The sequence below is a fragment of the Scyliorhinus canicula genome, chromosome 3, assembly GCF_902713615.1.
Source record: "Scyliorhinus canicula chromosome 3, sScyCan1.1, whole genome shotgun sequence".
Lineage (NCBI taxonomy): Eukaryota > Metazoa > Chordata > Chondrichthyes > Carcharhiniformes > Scyliorhinidae > Scyliorhinus > Scyliorhinus canicula.
The window spans coordinates 180,953,154-180,972,694 of record NC_052148.1 but is presented as its reverse complement, the minus strand read 5'-3'; the positions used below and the strand labels follow the sequence as shown (position 1 = coordinate 180,972,694).

Sequence of the window (19,541 nt, the reverse complement as noted above, 5' to 3'; positions counted from 1 at the left end):
CCAATGACACTGCTGGTTCCTTTGGAATACCCAGCATGTGGCACACCACGACGTTGTTTATATCATACCTCAGGTCGTAATCAAATTGATCCTCAAGAAACCCCCATCTTATCCTGTCCAAAACAGGAGGTGGATGGTACAAATGGAAGACCTTCAACAAAGGCAGATGGCAAAGAGTTGGTGTCATCGAGAAAATGAAGAATCCATTAATGAGATTTGATCGTCAATAACTTTATAAGTTTGTTTCTTTAAATGTCGCTCAGTGACCCTGAAAAAGTTTCAATCCTTCATAATTGAAGATCAATGTAAATGAGGCAGTAATGGAAATGGCATTACCATGCCTTGAACACTTTATTACTTCCATCCACTAAAAATGACCTTGATAGATTTGTTACCAGCCATTTACTGACTCCCACCCAACTAACTTGACTTGGGGATTTTCACAGTAACTTCATTGCATGTTAATGTAAGCTGACTTGTGACACTAATAAAGATTATTATAAAATAATTAATTATCGGGATAGAAGCATCACTAGTTGGGCCAGCTTTTATTTCCCGTCCCAAATTATCCTTGAGAAGGTGGTGGTGGGCAACTTTCTTGAACCGCTGTAGTCAATATGGTGTAGGTACATCCACTGTGCTGTTAAGGGAGACAGTTCCAATATATTTCTAAGTCAGGCTGGTGAGTGATTTGTAGGGAACTTCCAGGTGTCATTGCTCCCAAGTATATGCTGCCTTTGTCCTTTGAGATGTTAGTGGTCACAGGCTTGCAAGGTGCTGTCTATGGAGGCTTGATAAGTCCCTGCAGTGTATCTTGTAGATGGTACATACTGCTGTCACTGTGTGTCAGTAGTGGAAGGAATGAATGTTTGTGGAAGGGGCACCAATCAAGCAGAGTGCTTGTCCTGAATGGTGTCAAGCTTCTTGAGTGTTGTTAGAGCTCACTTATCCAGCTAAGTGGAGAGTATTCCATTGCACCCTGACTTGTGCTTTAGGTCGTGGACAGGCTTTGAGTAGTCAGGAGATGAGTTACTCGCCGTAGGATTCCTAGCCTCTGACCTGCTCTTGTAGCAACAATATTTGCATGGCTAGTCCAGTTCAGTTTCTGGTCAATAATGATCCCCAAGGGGGCAGCACGGTGACGCAGTGGGTTAGCACTGCAACCTCATGGCGCCGAGGTCCTAGGTTCAATCCCGGCTCTGGGTCACTGTCCGTGTGGAGTTTGCACATTCTCCCCGTGTTGGCATGGGTTTCGCCCCCACAACCTAAAAGATGTGCAAGTTAGATTGGCAACGCTAAATTGCCCTTAATTGGAAAAAAATAATGATACCCAAGATGTTGATAGTGAGAGATTCAGAAATGGTAATGCGATTGAATATCAAGGGACAATGGTTAAATTCTGCCTTGTTAGAGATGGTCATTGCCTGGCACTTGTGTGGCATGAATATTATTGCCACTTGTCAGCCCAAGGCTGGAAATTGTCCAGGTCTTGCTGCATTTTGTGGACTGCTTCAGTGTCTGAGGAGTTGTAAAGCCTTCTGAACATTTAGCAATCATCAGTGTCATCCTCAGTTTTAATGATGGAAAGAAGGTCATTGATGAAGCAGTTCAGCTGAAGATTATTGCATCGAGGACAATCCCTCGAAGAACTCCTGCAGCGATGTCCTGAGACTGAGATGATTGAAATCTAACCATGGCAACTATCTTATTCTGTGCCAGATACGACTCCTACCAGCGGAGGGTTTTCTCCCTGATCCCATTTACTCTATACAGTTTTGCCAGGGGTCATTGATGCCATACTCAAATGCTGCATTGATGTCAAGGGAAGATACTTTCACCTCACCTCTGGAGTTCAGCCCTTTTGCCCATGTTTTAATCAAAGTTGTAATAGAGTCAGGAGCTGAGTGGCCTTTGCAGAACACAAACTGAGTGTCAGTTAATAGCTCAGCAAGTACCATTGGTAGCACTATTTACAACCCCTTCCATCACTTTACTAATGATCAAGAATAGATCGACGGGGTGGTATTTGCTGGGTTGGAGTTGTCCTGCCTTTTCTGGACAGGACATACTTGGGCAATTTTCCACATTGCCGGGTATATGCCCGTGTTGTAGCTGCACTGGAACAGCTTGGCTGGAGGTGCTGCAAGTTCTGGAGCCCATATCTTCAGTACTATTGCCGGAATATTGTCAGAGTGACATAGCCTTTGCCGTATCCAGTTATCACATGGAGTGAACCAAATTGGCTGAAGACTGACATCTATTGCTCTGGGAACCTTTGGAAGAGGTCGAAATAGATCATCCGCTTGGCACATCTGGTTGAAGAATGTTGCAAATGCTTCAGCCTTGTCTTTTCAGTGCCGGTCTCTGAGCTGTCTTCCTCGGAGTAGCATGGGTCTGTGGTGTCCTGGGGCCACAAGGATAGTCTGAGCTGGTCTGCTGATTGACCTGTAACAGAAGGGTGATGGCATTAGTGCGAGACAGGGAGACACTGATAGGAGAAAGATCACTCACATGAGGCTTGTGCCGTGGCTGGATGTGTTGCAGATTCTCACTTGTGTCTTTGGCCCTAATCTCACCCTCTGCACAGGAATGGCAAGCTCAAGGGCTCATTCCTCAAATGGGGTTCTTGAGTTCCGGCATCATTCTGGCTGGATGTGCCCACTCACGATTGTTGTGCTCGAGTTTGCCCTGCAATGAGACGGATAGGGAGAGTGTAAGTAGGGGCCTTGTCAGGTCAGATGGGAATGAAATGTGGCATGTGTGGGAAGTGAGTGAAGGCGGGCATTTGAGGAGCATCAGAGCTACCCCTGGGGAGGAGGGCACATGGCAACTGCTCGAACCCTGTGAGTAGGAATGAGATCACCATGGAAGTGTGAATGCTGTATTAAGGGGTGCTGAGGGAGACATGAGGAGACGGACTGACTCTGGCTGCACGAGGAAGGTCATTCATCTTCTTTTGGCACTGCAGCCCATCCTCTGTGGAGTGAGCTGGCACTGACAATCACTGCCTCAGGCAAGGTTGGTCACTTTGCTGAATGGATGTTTGCCCGGTCACGGATAAAGGGTTCTGTGACTCAGCTCGACCCCATCGAGAGGTTTGCTGAGGGCTCCCGCTGTAAAACGAGGTGCAGTATTTCTGGCAGCTATCTCCCGCAATTGGACTTGGAACAAGTGCTGGGGAGGTGTTTAAAAGGAGTGCCCCTCTAATGGCAGTGATTATGTTTCCCCATGGTGAGTGTATCAGAGGCAAGCTGCCACGGGCGTGCGTAATTCACATGGAGAAAGAAACTATTGTGTAGGAGGCTGAATATACCTGGAACCGATGATACTTTGAAAACATAAGATAAGATTCCGCCCACTGGGGGATTTTCTGCAACCCCCATCGGATGTTTCTCCATGGCAGGAAGAAACCTCCCATTGGCTATTGGCGGGATCCTTTGGTCCCGTCGCTGTCAATGGTATTTCCCATTGAATTCACTTATGCCGCTAGGAAACCCATGACGGGCATTTGCTGTCGGCGAACCAAACGATCCCACTGGCGAGAACGGCCAGAAAACCCCCCTCAGCATCTTCATGGTAGGATTCCATAAGCTGTTACTTGACTAGACTGTGGGACAGCTCTCCAACCTTTCTCACAAACCCCCAGATGTTAGTAAGGAGAACTCTGCATGGCTGACGGAGCTGATATTGCCATTTTCATTTCCGATGCCTTGGTCGATGCCGAGTGGTCTGTCCGGTTTCATTCGTTTTAGGCTTTTTTGAGCTTTGATGCCATTGAGCATCTTGCTGGGCCATTTCAAACACTTTGCTGTGGATCTGGAGATACAAGTAGGTCAACAAAGTAAGGATGGGCATCAGTGGATCACATGGGTTTGTCCGACAATTGACGATGCTTTGTTTCATTGTCATCATTTAATTTTTAATTCCAGATTTTTATTGAATTCAAATTTAAATGGTGGGATTCAAACTGGGGTCCCAGAACATTACCCTGCATTTCTAGAATACGAGTTCAATGGCAATACCACGAAGAATTGACAGAATGAGAAAGATCATTGAAAATGTCTCACCTATTTCTATGGTAGTGATGCTGAAACATCAGTATTAGGCTATAAGTATCATGAATACATTGTATTAGCCAAACATAAATTCTGTCTCTTTAGTAGCTTGGTGACTGTTAAACATCTTTATGGATTTGTGTGCATTCTGGACATTTTAACCACATATAACTGTGGAGTCAGCTACCGACAGCTTTTAGCATGTCCACTGTAATACACATACACACTGTAATAATAATAGCTGGGTACTCCGTATCAGGGTTGCAGTTTTGGTATTTGACGTAGGGGAGAATATGATAACTGACTCAGAGCAATCTGAATCTATTCACAAAGACATGTGAATATAAAGTAGACATAAAAGGGTAGTTTAGTGATCATCTGTTAGGAACTAAAGGTATGCAGTTGTATAAAGGAATATTAGACTGGCTTGTCCTCATCTCGCTGCTTGCTCATTGCTTGGGCTACACATCGATCACATTACAATTCATAAACAACATTCAATAAGGCAACATTATCATTCTGTCAATGTGTGAGCTTGGACTTTTGTCCAGAATCTGAATCCCTTACGGTTCTTCAATGATATCAAGTAGCTATTAGAAGGGGGCTGACCTTAAGCACACCAGTAAATTGAGGAACTCTACACTGAGGGGGCCTCATTTTAACCAAAAAAAGGTGGCTTGTTTACATTTTTAACAATTCAAGCCCAACCAGAAATTGTCCATGGGTGAGCCTTGATCGCCAGACCAGACATTAGGGCGGCATAGTGGTACAGTGATTAGCACTGCTACCTCACAGCTCCAGAGACCTAGGGTGACTGTCTGTGTGGCGTTTGTACTTTCTCCCCGAGTCTGTGTGGGTTTCCTCCGGGTGCTCCGGTTTCCTCCAATAGTCCAAAGATGTGCAGGTTAGGTGGATTGGCCATACTAAATTGCCCTTTTGAAAAAAAAAGTTTTGGTTTTGAGAGAGTCTGAAGCCCATGTTCTGGGCAAGTTAAAAGGACCGTGTGAGAGGAAAACTCCTCAACTAACCTTTTACTGGTGGTTGGTTGGTCGAGGGGTATGATTCTCTCTTTGGGTGTTTCAATGGAGAGCTTGCGAGGGGTCCTGGGTTCAAATCCCAGATGGGAGCCCTTGTCTGTTTTATGTACAACTCCAGTGGCCTAATGGATAAGGCACTGGAGGCCAGGATTGTGGGTCCAAGTCCCATCTAGGGTGGAGTACAGTTTGATCCAGTAACAAATGTCAAAGCTCCTTCTCTAGACATTGTCACAGTCTGTGACAACCAGGGAACATTCTGAGTGGCATGGTGGTGCAGTGCTTAGCACTGCTGCCTCACAGCTCCAGGGACCTGTGTTCAATTCTGGCCTCGGCTGACTGTGTGGAGTTTGAACTTTCTCCCTTGTCTGTGTGGGTTTCCTTCGGGTGCTCCGGGTTCCTCCAAAGATGTGCAGGTTAGGTGGAATGGCCATGCTAAATTGCCCCTCAGTGTCCAAAAGGTTAGGTGAGGTTCTGGGTTATGGGGATAGGATGGCGGCATGAGCTTAAGTAGGACCCTCTTTCCAAGGGCTGGTACAGGCTTGATGGGCCGAATGGCCTCCTTCTGCACTGTAAATTCTATGATTCTAGTTTCAACAGAGGAGGGACTGGGGGTGAAGATCACAGATAGTTAACACACTCCCAGGAAGCTGCTTGTCCATTTAAATATTCTATTGAGGCTATCACTCCTTGTGAAAATCAGCAGATGAAGGAAGGGGATTATTGCTTCCTGGAAAAATGCCTTTACAGCATTGCTTGTGGGTCAGGTGGAGCAGGGCTGCAGCTTCCCAACATAAAAAGAAAGATCAAAAGCAGAAAACGAGGGTTGAGATGATGGAAATGCTACCAGAACAGCCTCAATATGCAGGAGAAAGTGGAAGAGCTACACCACAGCAGTGAAGAAGAGGCATCATCATTTTACCCAGTTCAAATACTGGGGAAAAGGTTGCTGGTGTGTCAGTTCCTCACAGGGCACGGCCGCAGGTTGGTTCTGCTGCATTGGATTCAGGTGAGGACGTTGATAGGGCAGCCTACAGGAGAACCCTGATGAAAATGTACTTCAACCTGCTTCCAGACAGCCTCCGTTCACTGTCTAACAGCATTGAGGACCCTGGCTCCAACACAGCATGCAGCATTATGCAGAGCTTGGAGCTCAACCTTTCCAATATGGAAATGATGGCTGATGTCTCAGCTTCCACTGCAGCACAGGCAGGGGTTACCCTTCTTCCGTGGAATCCCTGCTGCACATCACAAGATCTATGTTAATGGCTATTATGGCTGAGGATCTCAATGGGCCTCTCACAGCAGATTGCTAGGATTGTAGAGGTGCCTTCCCTGTTTTATTTTGATAGTTCATCTGACCCTGTTGATTATTACTTCGCATTGGTTAAACATTGAGACTCCTAGGATGTGAATTTGGTTCTACCTACCACTGCTCTGCGGGTTTACAACGCGTCATCAATTACTTCTTGCATGGCCCATGGGGCATTCTGGGAAGAAGGACACATGCAAGGGCATCCTCAGCATGTGCTGGGAAGTTCTAATTCAGTGATATGCTGACGTCACAGAGCCTGCATGGCAAATATGTAACCAAGAATCCAAATTTGGACATTGGTGTAGGTCATGTATTTGCGCATCATTCAACAAAGACCAAATCTTCTGCTGCAAAATGGACAAAGGAAGTGGTAGTAACAGTATGGACAATGACCTGCTTGATGTGTTGGGTACTCTGGACCTGTGAAGACTGTGTTTACCTTAGCAGCGACATAGACAGGCTACCAACACTTGTAATAGTACAACACTATTTTGTTAAGCTAGGAACTATTGAACATACTTTCACTGTGGGTCGACACTATGTTAGATTAAACTGAAGACCTATGCCTATCCTGACCAGTCTAGACTATCAGCACATGGTGAAGGTCTGTGCTACAAGCTGTGAGCTCTGTCCTTCTTAGAGGCTGCATCCCGAATGAGCGGGAAAACTAGTGCCCTCTGCCTTTATAGTGAGCGTGCCCCAACTGGTGATTGGCTGCTGTGTTGTGTGTGTTGATTGGTCTTGCAGTGTGCCAGTCAGTGTGTGTGTCTGCACCATTATATACTGATGTGTATATTATGACACTGCTGATTCTCTTTCAGAGTGACAATCGTTTTACCAGTAGTTGTAGAGAAAGATAACGGGGGGCGGGGGGGGGGGGGGGGGGGGGGGGTGCAGCACGGTGGGGCAGTGGTTAGCACTGCTGCTTACAGCACTGAGGGCCCGGGTTCGATACCAGCCCTGGGTCACTGTCCGTGTGGAGTTTGCACGTTCTCCCCGTGCCTGCGGGGGTTTCACCCCCACAACCCAAAGATGTGCAGGTTCGCTGGATAGGTCCAGGGTCCCAGGTTCGATTCCGGCTTGGGTCACTGTGTGCGTGTGTTTCCTCCGGGTGCTCCGGTTTCCTCCCACAGTCCAAAGATGTGCGGGTTAGGTGGATTGGCCATGATAAAATTGCCCTTGGTGTCCAAAATTGCCCTTAGTGTTGGGTAGGGTTACTGAGTTATGGGGATAGGGTGGAGGTGTTGACCTTGGGTAGGGGGTAGGGTGCTCTTTCCAAGAGCCGGTGCAGACTCGATGGGCCGAATGGCCTCCTTCTGCACTGTAAATTCTATGAAAGTTCTATGAAAGGTCATGCTAAATTGCCTCTTGATGAGAAAAAAAATAATTGGGTACGCTAAATTTATTATAAAAAAGAGAAAGATGCCTTCACTTGTGAGGGGTGTTAATACTTGGGGTCATAAATAGCAATAGTCACCGATAAATCCAGCAGTGAATTCAGGAGAAACATCTTTACCAGTGAATAGTTCGCAATATAGAACATGTTACCACAAGAAATAGTTGAAGCAAATAACATTGATGCATTTAAGGGAAGTCAGATAAACACATGAGGGAGAAATATGGAAGGTTATGTTCATAAATTTAGATGAAGAAGGCTTGAAGAAATTCTTGCAGAGTATAAAAACTGACATAGACTTGTCAAACCAAATGACATTTTATGCAATTCTATATAAATAGAGGGATTTTCTGATCATTCTGGATGAATAAACTCAGATAGATTGTCTGATATGTTCCAACTGTAATATCTTGAAATCTTGTAATGTGTTACTGAAAAATCAGGTTTAAGCCAGCTTAAAAATAATAAGTAAATCTGTAATACCAAGTGTATTAGTGATGTTGCTTTAAGACTATTCTGAAATCAAGCATCCTTGTAATCTATATTTACATAATCTACTTAAATGTTTAATCAGACAGGATCAGTAATACAGAGATGGAAAGAATGTAAAATATCTAACCGCCATTACTTGCAGTTCTCTCTAACTTGCTGTATTAATATGTCTCTATCAACAATACACCAGAGATGGCCAGCAGGCAGTCATGAGGCACTTGTGTCTCTTCTGTGACAGAAGTGTGGCTTTTTGAATGTTTTGTTCAGCTGTCCAATCCAGCTGTCCCAATAACCGAAATGCAGAAATAACAAATTGTAGGAGCAGTACAACCAGTAAGTATCATTTGCTTCCATTCTGATTAAGCTAACCTATATTAATGTTCTAATTGATTGCAATATATGTATTATTTACTACTAGCCTGGTCATCACATTCATATTGCAATGCACCTTGAAGATATTCCAAATATTCTTATCTCAAGGACTGACTGTTATTTTCTTGGTTTTAACAAAATTGCTAATAGGCTGCAACAAAGCAAACTATGTGAAAAACAAGTTTTTTAAAGTTGATTCCTTTATGGGGATGAAAACAATGAACTGTTGTTGTAGCAATACATTCAGAATTTTTGAACTTTGATGTTCTATAATCAGTTTGTTACAACTCACTGCTTTATGACTTGCAATCTAGTGGGTTTATAATCTACTTCCCCAGATATTAATGAGCATTCTTTTTGCTACAATTCTGTTCTGTTCTTTACCATTTTCTCCCGCAGCAGCTGGTGAAATTTGAATTTGATGAATAAAATCGGGAATTAAAAGCTAGTCTCAGTAATAGTGACCATGAAACCGGTTCGATTGTCATAAAAACCCACCTGGAAGGAAACCTGTAGCTCGTCTGACCTACATGTGACTCCAGACCCACAGCAATGTGGTTGACTCTTAAACGCCCCCTGAAATAGCCTAGCGAGCCACGGGGTTCAAGGGCAATTAGGGGTGGGCAACAAATGCTGGCCTTGTCAGGGACACCCACATCCCATGAAAGAATAAATAAAAAATGACAAAAATGTCCACGAGTCATAATTCTGTATGTGTCAGAAGATGAAAATGTAATCCTAATCTGATGTGCTGTAGAATGAGTAATGTCCCCAATCTTCAGACTGAAAATCTCCATCATTTGTGCAGATGCTTCTTCATCAAAACTTGTTTATTTTAACATGAACAGAAAATAGAATAAATCCAAGTTCTGAACTTTGTAGTTAAAACAGACATTGGCTTTGTTATTTCTAGAAACTGGCGACATTATCGGAAAACATTGACTTTTTGATTCATGTCCATTCTCATGGTTAAAAAGCAGTGGAAGTGGGGTTTGGTTACTGGGGTTCTTTGATTCGGATGATTTTTCAATTCACCAAAGTGAAAATGGGGATGTATTCCCTTCTTGATAGCTGATGAAAAATTGGGTTTTTCACCCACATTCTAGTTCAAGGGTAAGTCGACAAATGGAGAAGTGGATAAATGGGTAGTCAGGTAGAGGGGAGATGGTCGGCTGGTTGGGAGAATATTCAGGTAGTTGGGAGGGTTGTGGATGTTCACGAGGGTAGTCAGGTTGGGTCAAGAGGTAACTTGGGTAGTCAGTGGGGTTAGTCAGGTAGACCATAAGACATAGAAGCAGAATTAGGCCACTCGGCCCATCGAGTCTGCTCTGCCATTCAATCATGGCTGATATTTTTCTCATCCCGATTCTCCTGCCTACTCCCCATAACCCCTGATCCCCTTATTAATCAAGAACCTATCTCTCTCTGTCTTAAAGACACTCAGTGAATTGGCCTCCACAGACTTCTGCGGCAAAGAGTTCCACAGATTCACCACCCTCTGGCTGAAGAAATTCCTCCTCATCTCTGTTTTAAAGGATCATCCCTTCAGTCTGAGATTGTGTCCTCTGCTTCTAGTTTTTCCTACAAGTGGAAATATCGTCTTCACGTCCACTCTATCCGGGCCTCGCCTTATGTAGGTTTCAATAAGATCCCCCCTCATCCTTCTAAACTCTAACGAGTACAGACCCAGAGTCCTCAACCATTCCTCATACGAGGTAGTCAGGGGTAAGTTGGGTGGCTGCGGTAGTTGAGAGGTGGGGTGTCATAGGGTGTTTGGGGAAGTTGGATTTCGGAGGTAGTCAGGTTGTCAGAGGAATGGACAAAGGGAAAAGGTGGTTGGGGATAATCAGGTGGTTGGGGGGGGCAGTTGGGTGGGTGGGGTAGTTGGATTAGTTTGGGAAGGGGTTTAGTTGTCAATTGAGTTCTGCTGGCTGATGACTGAGTTAGTCCATATCTAGGCTTGTCATGTGTATCTCCCTCAAAATCAGAGACATTCGCGCAGAGGGTACCAAGCAGCAGAAATCAGCCCATCGGATGTTTAAACATATTGGGTAAATACAGTGTATGTATGAGCATTAGGACTTCTGCAGGATCCTATAGTGCATCTGTCAACTTACATCCTGTCTCCGACGATATGGAGACGGGAAGATTTGGGCTTTTATATGAGAAGTGGATATTGTAAATAGTGAATAAAAGAGAGCAAAGGAATGGAAGGTAGCAGTGTGTTTAAAAAGAGTGCTATAAAAGATAGCTAAAATGATGGGGATAATGAGAGATTGAGAGACAGTTTTGTATCTGTGTATGTGAGAGAGATTGAAAGAGAGAGAGAGCGGAAAGAAGAGGTGAGGGTCAGAAAGTGAGCAAAGGGTGAAACAGAGAGGGAATGAGAAAACACAATCCAGATGCGAAAAACAAAGGATTGGAACAGTCACGTTGATAGCTAAAGTTGCAATATTTGGGATTTTAAAAATCCTGCGAACCCTCTGACCTCCATGCTCAGATTTCCAATACACATTCCTGGTGTGATAAAATCTGTGCCAGGAGTATGAATTCGTAATGTGTTCCCTTGGATTTAAATACCACTTCTCATTATCAGTAGATAGTTTCTTGTTCAAATCCTGAGCTTTGAAAAGTTGAGCAATGCAGGGGACGAGATATTTGAGGGAGGAAACCTGTGAAGATTTCCAGGGTTTGGTAAGTTTATACAAAACATACATGAAAAAGATGGACATCACTTTGATAAACATTGGGTACAGCAGCAGGTTTTAAATGCAGCACTTTATGAGTCTAGTCAAAAGCATTGAAAAAGATTCCAAAGTATTATTAGAATAAAAGCTAATGTCTTGGGTCATTTTTTAAACACATAATGGTTGCTACTACTAATATATATATTTGTTAAATGATCACTGCTTTGTGAACACATTTCTAAGAGGATTGATATGCTAAAGAAAATGCAATAAAATGAAAAGTAGTCAGAGCAAAACTGAGGTTTAATTGCAGACACTGTCTGACAGCACTAAATGTAAAAATGTACCTCTTACCCATCAATTGTTTGTGATAAGTGATGCTGACAGATCAGGTCAAACACGCTGTTTGGATGTTTTGTGTGTGGAAAGCTGAAGCCAGTATAGTGAAATCCTGATCCGGGTTTTGGAGGTGTTCCTCGTTTCGTTTGTTGTTGGTGACTTTTAGGGACATGCCGCAGGTTGGGTTGCCAGCGAACCACTGGAATTTTAGGGTACGAACGAGTTGAAAGGGGATTTTTTTTAAACTCCTGTATTTGAAGGCTCTCGTTGTCTAAAGTGGGAGCTAATTTCCCGGTTACCAGCTTTACTTGCCCGAGCTTCCAGGGCAAAATGTAAAACGGGAGAGGCGGGCGGAGAGGGTAAGCGGGGGGGGGGGGGAGAGTGACAGCCGGGGGAGAAAGTGACAGCCCGGAGAGAGGGGGGAGTGACAGCCCGGGGAGAGGGGTATTGACAGCCCGGGGAGAGAGTGGCAGCCCGGGGAGAGGGGGGAGTGACAGCCCGGGGAGAGGGGGTGTGACAGCCCGGGGGAGAGGGGGAGTGACAGCCCGGGGAGAGAGTGACAGCCTGGGAAGAGGGGGGAGTGACAGCCTGGGGAGAGGGGGGAGTGACAGACCAGGAGAGAGTGACAGCCTGGGGAGAGAGTGACAGCCCAGGGAGAGGGGAGAGTGACAGCCTGGGGAGAGGGGAGTGACTGCCCGGGGAGAGGGGGGAGTGACAGTCCGGGAAGAGAGTGACAGCCCTGGGAGAGGGGGAGTGACAGCCTGGGTGAGGGGAGTGACAGCCCGGGGAGAGGAGGGAGTGACAGCCCAGGGAGAGACTTCCAGCCCGGGGAGAGAGTGACAGCCTTGGGAGAGGGGGCAGTGGCAGCCCGGGGTGAAGGGAGTGACAGCCCGGGGAGAGAGGTAGTGACAGCCCGGGGAGAGGGGAGTGACAGCCCGGGGAGAAGGGGGGTTGAGAGGGTAAGCGGGAGGGGGGGGGGGGGGGAGAGAGTGACAGCCAGGGGAGAAAGTGACAGCCCGGAGAGAGGGGGGAGTGACAGCCCGGGGAGAGGGGTATTGACAGCCCGGGGAGAGAGTGACAGCCCGGGGAGAGGGGGGAGTCACAGCCTGGAGAGAGGGGTAGTGACAGCCTGGGGAGAGAGTAACAGCCCATGGAGAGGGGGGAGTGACAGCCTGGGGAGAGGGGAGTGACTGCCCAGGGAAAGGGGGGAGTGACAGCCCGGGGAGAGGGGTGAGTGACAGCCCGGGGAGAGAGTGACAGCCTGGGGAGAGAGTGACAGCCCTGGGAGAGGGGGAGTGACAGCCTGGGTGAGGGGAGTGACTGCCCGGGGAGAGGGGGGAGAGACAGCCCGGGGAGAGACTTCCAGCCCGGGGAGAGAGTGACAGCACGGGGAGGGGGAGTGACAGCCCGGGGAGAGAGTGACAGCCCGGGGAGAGGGGGGAGTGTCAGCCCGGGGAGAGACATCCAGCCCGGGGGGAGAGTGACAGCATGGGGAGGGGGGAGTGACAGCCCGGGGAGAGAGTGAAAGCCTGGAGAGAGAGTGACAGCCTGGGGAGAGGGGGAATGACAACCTGGGGAGAGGGGGAATGACAGCCCGGGGAGAGAGTGACAGCCCGGGGAGAGAGTGACAGCCCGGGGAGAGGGGGGAGTGACAGCCCGGGGAGAGGGGGAGTGACGGCCCGGGGAGAGGGGGAGTGACAGCCCGGGGAGAGGGGGAGTGACGGCCCGGGGAGAGGGGGAGTGACAGCCCGGGGAGAGGGGGAGTGACAGCCCGGGGAGAGGGGGGAGTGACAGCCTGGGGAGAGGGGGAGTGACAGCCCGGGGAGAGAGGTAGTGACAGCCCGGGGAGAGGGGAGTGACAGCCCGTGGAGAGGGGGGAGTGACAGACCGGGGAGAGGGGAAGTCACAGCCTGGAGAGAGGGGTAGTGACAGCCCGGGGAGAGAGTGACAGCCCGGGGAGAGAGTGACAGCCCGGGGAGGGGGGAGTGACAGCCCGGCGAGAGAGTGACAGCCCGGGGAGAGGGGGGAGTGACAGCCCGGGGAGAGACATCCAGCCCGGGGGGAGAGTGACAGCCCGGGGAGGGGGGAGTGACAGCCCGGGGGGAGAGTCACAGCCTGGGGAGAGAATGACAGCCTGGGGAGAGGGGGGAATGACAGCCAGGGGAGAGAGTGGCAGCCTGGGGAGAGAGTGACAGCCCGGGGAGAGGGGGGAGTGACAGCGCGGGGAGAGGGGGAGTGACAGCCTGGGGAGAGGGGTAGTGACAGCCCGGGGAGAGGGGGAGTGACAGCCTGGGGAGAGAGGAGTGACGGCCCGGGGAGAGGGGGGAGTGACAGCCCGGGGAGAGGGGAAGTGACAGCCCGGGGAGAGGGGGAGTGACAGCCCGGGGAGAGAGTGACAGCCCGGGGAGGGGGGAGTGACAGCCCGGCGAGAGAGTGACAGCCCGGGGAGAGGGGGGAGTGACAGCCCGGGGAGAGACATCCAGCCCGGGGGGAGAGTGACAGCCCGGGGAGGGGGGAGTGACAGCCCGGGGGGAGAGTCACAGCCTGGGGAGAGAATGACAGCCTGGGGAGAGGGGGGAATGACAGCCAGGGGAGAGAGTGGCAGCCTGGGGAGAGAGTGACAGCCCGGGGAGAGGGGGGAGTGACAGCGCGGGGAGAGGGGGAGTGACAGCCTGGGGAGAGGGGTAGTGACAGCCCGGGGAGAGGGGGAGTGACAGCCTGGGGAGAGAGGAGTGACGGCCCGGGGAGAGGGGGGAGTGACAGCCCGGGGAGAGGGGAAGTGACAGCCCGGGGAGAGGGGGGAGTGACAGCCCGGGGAGAGAGGGACAGCCTGGGGAGGGAGGGAGTGACAGCCTAGGGAGAGGGGAGTGACTGCCCGGGGAGAGGGGGGAGTGACAGCCCGGGGCTAGAGGGAGTGACAGCCTGGGGAGAGGGGGGACTGACAGCCTGGGAGTGGGGAAGTCACAGCCTGGAGAGAGGGGTAGTGACAGCCCGGGGAGAGAGTGACAGCCCGGGGAGAGAGTGACAGCCTGGGGAGAGAGTGACAGCCCGGGGAGAGAGGGACAGCCTGGGGAGAGAGGGAGTGACAGCCTGGGGAGAGGGGAGTGACTACCCGGGGAGAGGGGGGAGTGACAGCCCGGGGAGAGGGCAAGTGGCAGCCCGGGGAGAGGGGAGTGACAGCCCGGGGAGAGAGGTTGTGACAGCCCGGGGAGAGGGGGAGTGACAGCCCGGGGAGATGGGGAGTGACAGCCCGGGGAGAGGGGGAGTGACAGCCTGGGGAGAGGGGGAGTGACAGCCCGGGGAGAGGGGGGAGTGACATCCCGGGGAGAGGGGGAGTGACAGCCCGGGGAGAGAGGGAGTGACAGCCCGGGGGAGAGGGGGAAGTGACAGCCCGGGGAGAGAGTGACAGCCCGGGAATAGAGTGACAGCCCGGGAGAGGGGGAGTGACAGCCCGGGTGAGAGGGGAGAGTGACAGCCCGGGGGAGAGGGGGGAGTGACAGCCCGGGGAGAGAGTGACAGCCCAGGGAGAGAGTGACAGCCCGGGGAGAGGGGGGAGTGACAGCCCGGGGAGAGAGTGACAGCCCGGGAATAGAGTGACAGCCCGGGCAGAGGGGGGAGTGACAGCCCGGAGAGAGTGGGGAGTGACAGCCCGGGAGAGGGGGGAGTGACAGCCCGGGGAGAGGGGGGAGTGACAGCCCGGGGAGATAGTGACAGCCCGGGAATAGAGTGACAGCCCGGGGAGATGGGGGAGTGACAGCCTGGGGAGATGGGGGAGTGACAGCCCGGGGAGATAGTGACAGTCCGGGGAGAGGGGGAGTGACAGCCCGGGGGAGAGGGGGAGTGACAGCCCGGGGAGAGAGTGACAGCCCGGGGAGAGAGTGACAGCCCGGGGAGAGGGGGGAGTGACAGCCCGGGGAGAGAGTGACAGCCCGGGAATAGAGTGACAGCCCGGGGAGAGGGGGGAGTGACAGCCCGGAGAGAGGGGGGAGTGACAGCCGGGGAGAGGGGGGAGTGACAGCCCGGGGGAGAGGGGGGAGTGACAGCCCGGGGAGATAGTGACAGCCCGGGAATAGAGTGACAGCCCAGGGAGAGGGGGGAGTGACAGCCCGGGGAGATAGTGACAGCCCGGGGAGAGGGGGAGTGACAGCCCGGGGGAGAGGGGGGAGTGACAGCCCGGGAAGAGAGTGACAGCCCGGGGAGAGAGTGACAGCCCGGGGAGAGGGGGAGTGACAGCCCGGATGAGAGGGGAGAGTGACAGCCCGGGGAGAGAGTGACAGCCCGGGGAGAGGGTGACAGCCCGGGGAGAGGGGGAGTGACAGCCCCGGTGAGAGGGGAGAGTGACAGCCCGGGGAGAGAGTGACAGCCCGGGGAGAGAGTGACAGCCCGGGGAGAGGGGGGAGTGACAGCCCGGGGAGAGAGTAACAGCCCGGGGAGAGGGGGAGTGACAGCCCGGGTGAGAGGGGAGAGCGACAGCCCGGGGAGAGAGTGACAGCCCGGGGAGAGGTGGGAGTGACAGCCCGGGGAGATAGTGACAGCCCGGGAATAGAGTGACAGTCTGCAGGAAGAGGAGCTGAATGCACGGAAGGTGCTTGGCAGTCGGAGCCATGGCGGCTTACTACCCCAGCGACTACGATCGCACGGAAGCTTGGCTGGATGATCATTTAGATTTTGCACATTCATACTTTGTTCGGAAGGCTACCAGGTAAGAAAGGTTAAACCAGGATGTTTGAATAAGTTGTAAAGAACCCGATGGCGGGTCGATGAGGGAAATGTTTATTTAAATTTGAGTTGACTGCAGTTTGCAGGGGATTGACTGGAGCAATATCTTTCCATGTCTATTGTGGGATGTGGGAGGCAACTTGCTGTGGTGATAAATGAGAACTTTTTAATGTGTAAATGGGAGATGGGACAGTGAAGAAATCTTAATTACTGTGTGGCTATTACAAGTATTGCTGCATAATCATACCAGTGAGAATATTTTAGGGAAACATTTACTGTTTCCATATTGTGTGATGTATCGCGGACAGGGTTAGAATAACGTGGGGTTGGTAATCTGACTCTTTGCGGAATATCAAGGAATCATTCATTTTCAACATGGCCTCACATGTATGACCAAATGAATGTTTCCCAATGACACGCCACAGTGGATAGTGAAGAGTATTATACATTGCAGTAGGCACAGCACATGTCCGATTAAGATGATTGTATGAATGTTAGATAAATGGTCCCTGATGTGAAATTCCTGGTGAAAATGTATTGTGGTCTCGGCACAATCTGGCGGAAGAAAGATTTGTTCACAGCAATCGTAATTATGCTTCGTTAATTAACATAATTCCCAAGTGGCAACGTGCAAAAAAGTATCAGAAAGCACCGTTTTTTGACAATTTAACATTAAATATTAAAATGGCACATTACATATCGTTTTGAAGTTGTGCTCTTCCTCACTTTACTGCTCAGTAGTTGTCATTTAAGGTATAGCTTACCATATATCAAACATATATGATCTATTTTGTAAACAGAAAGGCTATTGCACCATTCTAACTACTGTGAAGGCTTGTTCTCTTTTCCTTTATAAAGACTCGTGCGATTTTCTATTATATCAATAGGAAAACAAAATTATTATTCTTTTGTAACAATTGTAATCGAATGATATTTAATTTAATAACAAATATCAAAGATTACAGTCATTATTATTTTTCAATTTAGTTAAATTAGTGAAGAATGTCATAGGCAAATATATCACTTAACAACTTTAACAGTAATAACATATCTTTGGAGTTTTAACAAATGTAAGTGAATAAACAATTCTGGCAATGCTGGTGTACAATATTTGCTATATGTTAATTGGTCTTTGATATTTTCTTACCAGAATCATACTCTTTGTAGAGAGTTTTTTTTATTGTTGAAGGAACTGGCATACTCCACACAGTTCTGTTGATAACATGGAAGAGTGCTCCCAGCTATTATTTGAAGGTGTTTCCCTTACTCTTAAAGCCCCATCAGGGGTAACAGATAACCATAGATAGAGAAGGCTCCCATTAACAAATCACACACATTGCTTTTTTCTTTTGATTTCCATTTGTGTCAGCTAATTTTAAACACAATGTTAACTAAATAGTAAACAACACAGAGGAATAATTCAAAAATTGATAAAGACCAACAATTTGGCAATATCAATAGCATTCCAAAGCTATAACAAGAAGCAGAAATTAATGCCACTCTGAGCATCTGCATGACCAGATTGACTGATGAGGTGATGACGGGGCCTGTCCTCCATAATAAGATATGTGTTTTGGAATTTCATAAATAAATCTGCTAACTTGCCAAAAATTATATTTCTTTCTGTTGATGCCATTTTTGGATGCTGTGGGATAGAGGAATTATTGAGTCTGACAGTATGCGGAATCTGAAGGAGCTTTATATAAGTAAATATATGGCAACCGATATTGGTTTGTCTCATTTTTGCTGTCAATCTCAGTAACACAACCAAGCCGCTCATCACTAAGAAAAGTTTGCATTATATAAAAGGGATTTAAATTGTTAGAAAGAGCGAATTAAACTAAAAGTTAAGTGCAGCTTTTTTGTAGGTATCCAAACTATGTTCATTGAAAAAAAGATCATGGCTAGGTTTTCCTGTGCGCTCAGGAAATCCTGATCAGCACACGTTTGCATTTTTGAAATACATGCCCCACTCATGTCTGACTTTGCCTGGGAATTTTCTGTCTTTTCATACAGGGGTCGGCTTGGTAGTGCGTTTTGGGAGCAGTGATTGGGTTTGTGAGGAGTATGAGTGCATGGTGGACCAATTCGAAGGCCCACTTTAGTTCTCCAACACAGCAGCCCACCTCCCATCATATTTTAAAAGCCCCTAAACCTCACCTCTCTCTCCCTTATCCCCATGCCACCCCATACCATCCAAACCCCCTCATGTCACCCGTGCCCCATCAGATATGCCATGGCAGTTCCATATCTCCCATGTACCTTTCATGCACTCACCCAGTATGCACTATGTATAGTCCTCAGGAGCTATTAAGTAGCAATGGAAATTATTTAGACAGCATATTCCAAACCCACAACTGCTACCATCTGGAAAGACAAGGGCACCAGACACATGGGGACACCAGCACCTGGAAGTTCTCCTCCAGGCCGCTCACCAGCCTGCATCTGAAATATATCATCGTTCCTTATTCATTTTCACTGGTCAAAATCCTGGAACTCCCTCCCTACCATCACTGTGGGCGTACATACACCACATGGACTGCAGTCATTCAAGAAGGTGGCTCACCACTATCTTAGGAATGGGTAATAAATGCTCGCCCAGCCAGTGATGCCCACATTCCATGAGTGAATTTAAATAAAAACAAAGGTTTCCATCAACATTTCCAAAAACTGACAGAACAGAATGCTGTCATATTGCAATTTCAAAGCAAAATGTCAATCAATGGAGAGGAGCAGGTACAGATATTTTATTCAAGTGTCAAAAGCAGTTTTATTTAACAGCCAGCATTGTCACTTATTTTAAAGTATAGCACAAAAATGACAGCAGACGCTGACAGGACATTTTCTTTTACTATTTTTAATGCATTATGGTACTTTCTCCAATGGAAAAATGTACTGTAATGTATAGGAAAGTATGAGCAAACTTACCTTGCAGGATCCTTCTGATAAATCACTGCATTAAAACACACCTACATTACAACACAGTATTTACGACAGACATTTGAAGGTGTCAAAATATTTTACACTTAACTTTCAAAATGTTCTCAGCAGTGGTCACAAACTCTCCAAGAGCGTAATCTTTTTTAGGGCTTCCAGAAGTCACACCAGCGCATGGAAATAGTGTGCAGGAGG

The 19,541-nt window shown here is 48.6% G+C and overlaps 1 protein-coding gene and 1 long non-coding RNA gene across 5 annotated transcripts in view; one reads left to right on the top strand and one right to left on the bottom strand.

Annotated features, from left to right (window-relative positions):
- Nucleotides 1-1,411: 1,411 nt before the first annotated feature.
- On the bottom strand, nucleotides 1,412-17,816 carry LOC119963161. 2 transcript variants are annotated; one of them, XR_005460041.1, is made up of 3 exons: nucleotides 17,557-17,816; nucleotides 2,553-2,688; nucleotides 1,412-2,445 (listed from the first exon to the last, which is right to left on the bottom strand). It is a non-coding gene; the product is annotated as an uncharacterized LOC119963161 (long non-coding RNA). The 2 variants fall into 2 exon arrangements; XR_005460040.1 differs by lacking the exon at nucleotides 17,557-17,816 and adding an exon at nucleotides 11,706-12,043.
- The window catches only part of pde5ab (phosphodiesterase 5A, cGMP-specific, b), a 143,671-nt gene continuing 132,601 nt past the window's right edge, over nucleotides 8,472-19,541 (top strand). Inside the window, exon 1 of one of the 3 annotated variants that reach the window (XM_038791843.1) lies at nucleotides 8,472-8,625. Coding sequence is in view for 2 of the 3 variants with exons in the window: in XM_038791842.1 (XP_038647770.1) it covers nucleotides 16,265-16,392 (128 nt within the window). In the remaining variant the exon portion in view is untranslated. Of the gene's footprint in view, nucleotides 8,626-16,097; nucleotides 16,393-19,541 lie in introns of those variants that run through there. The other 2 variants (XM_038791842.1, XM_038791841.1) reach the window with 2 other exon arrangements.